Here is a 10,536-nt window from a genome sequence, read left to right on the forward strand (position 1 = left end):
GACGTTAAACTGTATCGCCTCGCTGACGTATACTCTCCTCTCATTGGCCTGTTTGACAGGTGTGCTCACCTGCTGACCAATCAGCAGCAAGCCTGTGCATCTATTAAAACTTTTGACCACTTGTTGGAAATAATGCAACTAGTTTCCCTCCTTTCTCTCTCTGTGTGTGTGTGTGTGTGTCACACACTTGACAGTAACAGGTAATCCCTTAATGCCATTAAGGTGTTAGGAACAGTTCTCAGTCAGTGTGACTCTTCATGTGGGCTGTTACTGCTTTTCAGACTTCATGTGGACTGACTGACAGGTGTGTGCTTTGTCCTCTCTGTGTGTAAACGTCATGTGGACTGACTGACAGGTGTGTGCTTTGTCCTCTCTGTGTGTGTCTGTATACAGGTAAAAGCCAGTAAATTAGAATATTTTGAAAAACTTGATTTATTTCAGTAATTGCATTCAAAAGGTGTAACTTGTACATTATATTTATTCATTGCACACAGACTGATGCATTCAAATGTTTATTTCATTTAATTTTGATGATTTGAAGTGGCAACAAATGAAAATCCAAAATTCCGTGTGTCACAAAATTAGAATATTACTTAAGGCTAATACAAAAAAGGGATTTTTAGAAATGTTGGCCAACTGAAAAGTATGAAAATGAAAAATATGAGCATGTACAATACTCAATACTTGGTTGGCGCTCCTTTTGCCTCAATTACTGCGTTAATGCGGCGTGGCATGGAGTCGATGAGTTTCTGGCACTGCTCAGGTGTTATGAGAGCCCAGGTTGCTCTGATAGTGGCCTTCAACTCTTCTGCGTTTTTGGGTCTGGCATTCTGCATCTTCCTTTTCACAATACCCCACAGATTTTCTATGGGGCTAAGGTCAGGGGAGTTGGCGGGCCAATTTAGAACAGAAATACCATGGTCCGTAAACCAGGCACGGGTAGATTTTGCGCTGTGTGCAGGCGCCGAGTCCTGTTGGAACTTGAAATCTCCATCTCCATAGAGCAGGTCAGCAGCAGGAAGCATGAAGTGCTCTAAAACTTGCTGGTAGACGGCTGCGTTGACCCTGGATCTCAGGAAACAGAGTGGACCGACACCAGCAGATGACATGGCACCCCAAACCATCACTGATGGTGGAAACTTTACACTAGACTTCAGGCAACGTGGATCCTGTGCCTCTCCTGTCTTCCTCCAGACTCTGGGACCTCGATTTCCAAAGGAAATGCAAAATTTGCTTTCGTTAGAAAACATGACTTTGGACCACTCAGCAGCAGTCCAGCTGGTGTCGGTCCACTCTGTTTCCTGAGATCCAGGGTCAACGCAGCCGTCTACCAGCAAGTTTTAGAGCACTTCATGCTTCCTGCTGTTGACCTGCTCTATGGAGATGGAGATTTCAAGTTCCAACAGGACTTGGCGCCTGCACACAGCGCAAAATCTACCCGTGCCTGGTTTACGGACCATGGTATTTCTGTTCTAAATTGGCCCGCCAACTCCCCTGACCTTAGCCCCATAGAAAATCTGTGGGGTATTGTGAAAAGGAAGATGCAGAATGCCAGACCCAAAAACGCAGAAGAGTTGAAGGCCACTATCAGAGCAACCTGGGCTCTCATAACACCTGAGCAGTGCCAGAAACTCATCGACTCCATGCCACGCCGCATTAACGCAGTAATTGAGGCAAAAGGAGCTCCAACCAAGTATTGAGTATTGTACATGCTCATATTTTTCATTTTCATACTTTTCAGTTGGCCAACATTTCTAAAAATCCCTTTTTTGTATTAGCCTTAAGTAATATTCTAATTTTGTGACACACGGAATTTTGGATTTTCATTTGTTGCCACTTCAAATCATCAAAATTAAATGAAATAAACATTTGAATGCATCAGTCTGTGTGCAATGAATAAATATAATGTACAAGTTACACCTTTTGAATGCAATTACTGAAATCAATCAAGTTTTTCAAAATATTCTAATTTACTGGCTTTTACCTGTATAACTTACCTTCATGAATTGTCCTTAGGTCGGAATGTGAATGGGTATTTGTGTCTATGTCCCCTGTGATTGGCTGGTGAGGCGTCCAGGGTGTACCCGCCCTCTGCCTGAAGTCATCTGGGATAGGCTCCAGCTTGCTTGTGACCCAAATAAGGACGGGTGGTATAGAACATGTATTAATGGATGGTGTGTGTCTTCATTTATGTCTAAGTGAGTACATGTGTGTGTGTTCTTGTATTGCTAGCCTTCTTGAGACATCAACAAGGAAAAGTAGCTTCCATATGAGGACCGGTGAGCAAGTTAGGAAAACCATTGCATCTAATAGAGAATGTCTCATTTGCACCCCAGGTGGTGACATCTATCAAAATAAGGGTGGTCCTAAAAAGGAGGGATTTTTCAAATTGACTCTGTTGCAAGTCTTGTGTATTCTTTGTAACTTGTTTGTGTGTGGTATGGCTATTGAGGTTTTTTCCCCCCTGGTCTCAGTCTGGACTCCCTCCCTGGGAGTCCAGCCTTAGACCGAATATATTTTTACTCACCATCACCACCACCAATGTTTACCTGTTTTCCACCTTTTTAAGGGGTGGCAGAAGTTGGCTGACCCGTCAGCGGTCCGGTGCTGTCTCCCTGTAAGGTTTGTCTGCTCTTGAGTGGGACTGTGCTGAAAACTGTGTCTGTTTTAAAAATGCTCCCCCTCTGGCCAACATATGTAATAATAAGTGTGTGTAAGAAATTTAAATGTGCCCCTTTGGCCAAAATTAATAATAAAACAAAAAAAAAGTATGTAGAGAAATACTGTAATAACTTGAATTAAATAAGATTAAAAACCAACAATAAACAAAAAAATCAAATAAAAAATTAAAAGCTTACCTTTTTATATTTGCATAGTTTGTATACTGTATATTATTTATCTTATAAATACAAATATTCATATATCTAGAAAGGGTGGTCCTAAAGAGGTAGGCATTTTTCAGAGGTCTCAAGAAGGTAACAAATACAAGAGTGTGTGCGTGTGTGTGTGCTTTAATGCATCTCCACACGTGTTTACATGTTTGAAGTTGGCCCCCTTTATCATTGCAAATATTAAAAAGCATGTTTTTCTTTGTGCCATTACGGTTTTTAAGTTTTCTGACTAGTGACTCGATCCAGCTCCCCCACCTTGTCAAAATTTCCCCAACTTTTTTTTTGTCTACTATAGTTTTTATGTTAATATTGTGTTATTCATTTCCAGTCCCATCAAATACAACCTTTAATAGTGAAACATAATTTTTTTTTTGATGCACAACTGAATGGAACAAATTTGGGGAGATTTTGACAATTTGGGGGGGGTGGATGAGGTCACTCGTCAGAAAATTTATTTTAGAATAAGTTGAAACCGTAATTACACAAACCTTCACACAGATTTATGTATGTGTGTATATACGGCGATGTATATATGTATGTAATGTCTTGTGTGCATATATATTTATTAATGTATATAAGTCTGTGTGTGTGTGTGTGTGTGTGTGTGTGTGTGTGTGTGTGTGTGTGTGTGTGTGTGTGTGTGTGTGTACATATATGCATGTATATGTGTGTGCATACATATATTATACAGTATATGTGTATATATATATACATGTATGGATATTTCTATGTTTGTACGTATATGTATACATCATACTTGCCAACCCTCCCGAATTATCCGGGAGACTCCCGAAATTCAGCGCCTCTCCCAAAAAACTCCCGGGACAAATATTCTCCCGAAAATCTCCCGATTTTCAGCCGGAGCTGGAAGCCACGCCCCCTCCAGCTCCATGCGGACCTGAGTGAGGACAGCCTTTTTTCATGACGAGAGGACAACAGGGTGACAAGAACTAAATCATCCAGACTAGAGATACATTGTATTATTATGTTTATTTTACCTCAAAATAAATAAATTTATTAATTAAAAAAAAAAAAAAAACTAAATACATTTTTACTATATTTTGCTAAAAACATCAACATTAATTGTATTTTTATTTGTATTTTTTCGTGACTCCTTATTACATCCAGCCATAGAATTATACATTAAAATAAACATATTTCAAATAATTGATTTTAAATTATCATAATAATTCATTTAAAATGACCATATTTAATTATTAAAATAATTGCTTGTTTATCAACAAACTTTAGCATTTTATTCATTACATTTTGAAACTCTCAGAAGCCAAGTTATGTTAAAATTCCTTAATATTTATTTATGCAAGTTTGAAATATCAATTATCTAAACACAGTTTTGTTTGCATATTTTCAGGATGTAGATATCTATATATATATATACATAATATGTATGAAATACTTGACTTAGTGACTAGCTGTCAATATACTCCTTCCCTCTTAACCACGCCCAACCCCGACCACGCCCCCAGCCCCCACCTCCCGAAATCGGAGGTCTCAAGGTTGGCAAGTATGGTATACATATATATGTATGTGTGTATGTATATATATATATATATATATATATATATATATATATATGTATATATATATATATATATATGTGTGTGTGTGTGTGTATATATGTGTATGTATTAGAGATGCGCGGATAGGCAATTATTTCATCCGCAACCGCATCAGAAAGTCGTCAACCATCCGCAATCCACCCGATCTAACATTTGATCAGAACCGCATCCGCCCGCACCCGCCCGTTGTTATATATCTAATATAGACGATGCAAGGCATTAGTGAGGTTATAAAGCTTTTGCCTGTTAAAGAAAGGAGACTGATCCAATGCAGCACAGACATTCGCGTGCCACGCTGTCACGACCCAGACGCACACCAGTGCGCAATCATATGGGAGCCGCGCTGAGCGCACCTCCAAGCGCGTCTCGCTGCCGGCGACGGCCGGGTATATGGGCCCGACGCTCCAGCGCCATCCATTTTCAGGGCTAGTTGATTCGGCAGGTGGGTTGTTACACACTCCTTAGCGGGTTCCGACTTCCATGGCCACCGTCCTAGCTGCTGTCTATATCAACCAGGGTTAGCCCCACCCCTTTCGTGAGCGCACTGCGCGCGGAGTGACCCCTGTTACGAGCACCCGGCCACGGGGGTGGCGGGCAGGTAAGCTGCTTACCTGCTGCGCGTGACGCCGGCCGCGGCGAAGGCGGACGAGGCGGGGTGTCGGTGCGGTGGGCGCGGTGGTGACCCTGGACGTGCGTCGGGCCCTTCTCGCGGATCGCCTCAGCTACGGCTCCCGGTGGGGCCCTCTCGGGGGAAGGGGCCTCGGTCCCGGACCCCGGCGAGGCGTCCCTTCTCCGCTCCGTAAAAGTGTCCATCTCTTTTCTTTTTTTTTCTTCTGTTGTGGCATATGCTGCAGGTGCCTGCTCGTTTTTCGTATGTGGGTAACAACATTTAACTATGTATATATATTTACCAATTGGTTTAACTGCCACCCGCAAAAAAAATAAAAAAAATCTAATTAATCCGCCCAACCCGACCCGCGTGCGGATAAAATCTTATTTTTTTTTATTTCATCCACCCGATCCGCGGATAATCCGCGGTTGTGTCCGCAAACCGCGCATCTCTAATATATATATATATGTGTGTGTGTGTGTGTGTGTGTATATGTGTATGTATGTATGTATATTTATATATATATATATATATGTGTGTGTGTATATATATGTGTGTGTGAGTGTGTCCAGGTACTGTATGTGCACATATCATTGTATGGAGAGTGTTGCAAGAAGGCATTTTGTGCATGCGTGTGTGTTGCAGCAAGGTTCTTGTTGCCATGGAGACGCTGGCCAAACATCTGTCCAAATGTCAACATCTTGGCTGGATGGATGTGATTGGTGAGTTGATGATGGACAGCCGGATTGTGGGGATTTACTGTTGCAATATCAGCAATGTACAATCGTAAAAATAAACATCCAAAAAGGACGACTAAACAAGCAGTAGAACCTTTAATGTCAAACAATCCATTCCGGGACACTGGTAAAAAAATAATGCATAGTCATACAACAATGATGAAAGTAGGGAGGTAAATCTTTACATAAAGACTAAAGAGTTGGATTTATAGTGCACTTGTTCTCATATTATTGACTTTATTGTGGCTGTAGCCATATTGTACTTAGCAACCAGGACGTGTGCCAACATATTACTGCAGCAGGTGAACATAGAACGTTGGCAGAAGAACTAAACGCCTAAAGGGAAGTAAAAGCCTGATGTCGCCATCCAGTGTTTGGCTGCCAATCAAATCACTTCATCTGCTGCCTGGCAGCGTGTCAGCCAATCAGCTGAGCTCCTCACAAGCTGCTTTCCTCAATCTCTTAGCCGCCCAACAAAAGCAAGTACTCGTGTCTTACACACACTAAAAAACAGTCCTGTGACTTTCTGTATGAGACGACGTCCTTGTGAGAACGTGTACGAGTCATATGAGATAACGGGGACGGCGTGGCGAAGTTGGGAGAGCAATCTGAGGGTTCCTGGTTCAATCCCCACCTTCTACCATAGTCACGTCCGCTGTGTCCTTGAGCAAGACACTTCACCCTTGCTCCTGATGGGCCTGGTTAGCGCTGTGCGTGGCAGCTCCCGCCATCAGTGTGTGTGACTGGGTGAATGTGGAAAATAGTGTCAAAGCGCTTTGAGTTCCTTAAAAAGGTAGAAATGCGCTATACAAGTACGACCCATGTACTATAATGTTCTCATGTGACTTTCTCTATGAAAATGTCCTCAAACAATCATTCCACTCTCCATATGCTGATTGTATGAGAGGACGTCCATCCATCCATCCATCCATCTTCTTCCGCTTATCCGAGGTCGGGTCGCGGGGGCAGCAGCCTAAGCAGGGAAGCCCAGACTTCCCTCTCCCCAGCCATTTCGTCCAGCTCCTCCCGGGGGATCCCGAGGCGTTCCCAGGCCAGCCGGGAGACATAGTCTTCCCAACGTGTCCTGGGTCTTCCCCGTGGCCTCCTACCGGTCGGACGTGCCCTAAACACCTCCCTAGGGAGGCGTTCGGGTGGCATCCTGACCAGATGCTCGAACCACCTCATCTGGCTCCTCTCGATGTGGAGGAGCAGCGGCTTTACTTTGAGCTCCCCCCGGATGACAGAGCTTCTCACCCTATCTCTAAGGGAGAGACCCACCACCCGGCGGAGGAAACTCATTTCGGCCGCTTGTACCCGTGATCTTGTCCTTTCGGTCATGACCCAAAGCTCATGACCATAGGTGAGGATGGGAACGTAGATCGACCGGTAAATTGAGAGCTTTGCCTTCCGGCTCAGCTCCTTCTTCACCACAACGGATCGATACAGCGTCCGCATTACTGAAGATGCCGCACCGATCTCACGATCCACTCTTCCCTCACTCGTGAACAAGACTCCGAGGTACTTGAACTCCTCCACTTGGGGCAAGATCTCCTCCCCAACCCGGAGATGGCATTCCACCCTTTTCCGGGCGAGAACCATGGACTCGGGCTTGGAGGTGCTGATTCTCATCCCAGTCGCTTCACACTCGGCTGCGAACCGATCCAGCGAGAGCTGAAGATCCTGGCCAGATGAAGCCATCAGGACCACATCATCTGCAAAAAGCAGAGACCTAATCCTGCAGCCACCAAACCGGATCCCCTCAACGCCTTGACTGCGCCTAGAAATTCTGTCCATAAAAGTTCAGAACAGAATGGCGTAGTCCAACCCTCACTGGAAACGTGTCCGACTTACTGCCGGCATTGCGGACCAAGCTCTGACACTGATCATACAGGGAGCGAACCGCCAAAATCAGACAGTCCGATACCCCATACTCTCTGAGCACTCCCCACAGGACTTCCCGAGGGACACGGTCGAATGCCTTCTCCAAGTCCACAAAGCACATGTAGACTGGTTGGGCAAACTCCCATGCACCCTCAAGGACCCTGCCGAGAGTATAGAGCTGGTCCACAGTTCCACGACCAGGACGAAAACCACACTGTTCCTCCTGAATCCGAGGTTCGACTATCCGGCGTAGCCTCCTCTCCAGTACACCTGAATAGACCTTATGAGAGGACGTCCTCATAGGCTAAAAAACAGTCAGGGGACTTTCCATATCTATCAGTCAAAGTTTACTTATATAGCCCTAAATCACAAGTGTCTCAAAGGGCTGCACAAGCCACAACTACATCCTCAGCTCAGATACCACATCAGAGCAAGAAAAAACTCAACCCAATGGGATAATAATGAGAAACCTTGAAGGGGACCCCCAGGGCGACCTGTGCAATGGACGTCGAGTGGATTTAGTTAATAGCGTGAGAGTCCAGTCCATAGTGGATCTAGTTAATACTGAGAGAGTCCAGTCCATAGTAGGGCCAGCAGGAGATCATCTTGAGTGGAGACAAGTCAGCTGCGCAGAGACATCACCAACGGATGCACAGATGAGTGGTCCACCCCAGTGTCTCCTGTGGTCACCTGATAACCTCCCCACGCAGGAGAGGGGGGCAGAGCAGAAAAGAGACGGCAGATCAACTGGTCTAAAAGGGGTCTATTTAAAGGCTAGAGTATACAAATGAGTTTTAAGATGCTTCTACTAAGGTAGCATCTCTAACTGTTACCGGGAGGGCATTCCAGAGTACTGGAACATTACAATCAGCAAGGTAAGATGGAGCTAGACCCTTTTAGTATTTTATAACTAAGTAGTAAAACCTTATATAACAACGAGGACATGTGTCCGTGCTGGACAAAACCAAAAGCTCCCCACGGTCCAAACACCAGGCACGGGGCAATTAAATGGAAGAAGCACAGGAGCCTACTGTGGAGAGACCTGGGATACTGAATGAGGCTAAACACGTCCCCTCAGTACCTATGGCAAGATCAAGGGGGAGGAACTGATGGAGAGGGTGCAGAGAGTCCTGGCAGTAAGGTCATCAACGAGATGATGGGAGGGAAGAGGACCAAGGAGGGACACAGCCCTGAGAGGAGAGGGTAGTACAAACATTTCCAAAAGCTGCTGGGAACAACATCAGATGCCATCATGACCTCAACATCAAAGATGGTCCCTTCACGATCATGGAGTTTGCTAAGGCAAAAAAAAAGTGAGAGTGCTGGGCCAGACGGCATACTTCCTGAGGTCGTGAAGAAACATGGTCTCGACAACATCTTGCTTGAGTTCTGCAACCTTGCCCTGCTCGACAACAAGCTACCTGACATGTGGTCTCTCCCCAACATGTCAAATCTGGAGACCTCTACAAACCAGACAACTGTCAAGGCATCAGCCTGACTTGTATCGCTGCGAAGGTCCACAACCGTATGATACTGAACTGGATTCAGCATGCCATCGACCCCCACCTGAGGAGGGAAAACCAAAACGGCTTTCGAGAGGAGAGAACCACTCTATCCCAGGTGCTGGCCCTGAGGAGACTAATCAAAGAGGTGAAGAAGAACAACCTCATGGTTGTATTGTACTTTATTGACTTCAAAACGGAAGTACATAGTCACCACTAAGGGATCCTGTAGGCCTATGGTGTCCCTCCCAACCTGCTCCGGGCTTTGGAGACCATGTATGCAAGTGCATGGGCCCAATTCATATAAGCTAGACCTCTTCAAGTCTACCATCGAACCCATCCTCATGTACGGCTCCGAGACCTGGACCCTCAATGTGCGCCTTCACGAACGCCTTGACGGTTGCAATACCAACATGCTTCGAAGGGTTCAAGGTTTGCTTGAGTTCTGCAACCTTGCCCTGCTCGACAACAAGCTACCTGTGGTCTCTCCCCAACATGTCAAATCTGGAGACCTCTACAAACCAGACAACTGTCAAGGCATCAGCCTGACTTGTATCGCTGCGAAGGTCCACAACCGCATGATACTGAACTGGATTCAGCATGCCATCGACCCCCACCTGAGGAGGGGAAACCAAAACGGCTTTCGAGAGGAGAGAACCACTCTATCCCAGATGCTGGCCCTGAGGAGACTAATCAAAGAGGTGAAGAATAACAACCTCATGGTTGTATTGTACTTTATTGACTTCAAAACGGAAGTACATAGTCACCACTAGGGGATCTTGTAGGCCTATGGTGTCCCTCCCAACCTGCTCCGGGCTTTGGAGACCATGTATGCAAGTTCATATAAGCTAGACCTCTTCAAGTCTACCATCGAACCCATCCTCATGTATGGCTCCGAGACCTGGACCCTCAATGTGCGCCTTCACGAACGCCTTGACGGTTGCAATACCAACCTGCTTCGAAGGGTTCAAGGTTTGTCATGGCAGTCCCATCCCACCTTGGACCAAATATACCTCGAGCAAGCACCCCTCTGAGACAACGTCGCGCACAGTTTGCTGGTCACTGCTTCCGTGCCAAGACGGAGCTGATGTCACAGCTCCTCCTTTGGAAACAATCTACCAGGGGTCACCTCACCGAACCCCAAAGTAATGGCACGGGACACTGGGATACTTGTTCCAGAGCTGGGCTCTGCCATGTGTGACCCCGACTGCTGGCGGAGGTTTGTGCAAGGTCTCTCGACTACGGCTGCACATTGATTGTCATAGTCCTGGACTACGTGTTCAGGAATGCCATCAGTGGCGGAGAGCAGGATCTTACTCTTACACCAAGGAGGTC

At 45.6% G+C, this 10,536-nt stretch overlaps 1 protein-coding gene across 3 annotated transcripts in view; it reads left to right on the top strand.

Annotated features, from left to right (window-relative positions):
• Positions 1-288: 288 nt before the first annotated feature.
• The window catches only part of dab2ipa (DAB2 interacting protein a), an 83,881-nt gene continuing 73,633 nt past the window's right edge, over positions 289-10,536 (top strand). Inside the window, exons 1-2 of one of the 3 annotated variants that reach the window (XM_061980057.2) lie at positions 289-304; positions 5,727-5,803. In XM_061980057.2, the coding sequence (XP_061836041.2) occupies positions 5,743-5,803 (61 nt within the window). In that variant the 5' untranslated portion in view covers positions 289-304; positions 5,727-5,742. Of the gene's footprint in view, positions 305-331; positions 356-5,726; positions 5,804-10,536 lie in introns of those variants that run through there. The other 2 variants (XM_061980056.2, XM_061980058.2) reach the window with 2 other exon arrangements.

The sequence above is a fragment of the Nerophis lumbriciformis genome, linkage group LG20 (assembly GCF_033978685.3).
Source record: "Nerophis lumbriciformis linkage group LG20, RoL_Nlum_v2.1, whole genome shotgun sequence".
Classification (NCBI taxonomy): Eukaryota; Metazoa; Chordata; class Actinopteri; order Syngnathiformes; family Syngnathidae; genus Nerophis; species Nerophis lumbriciformis.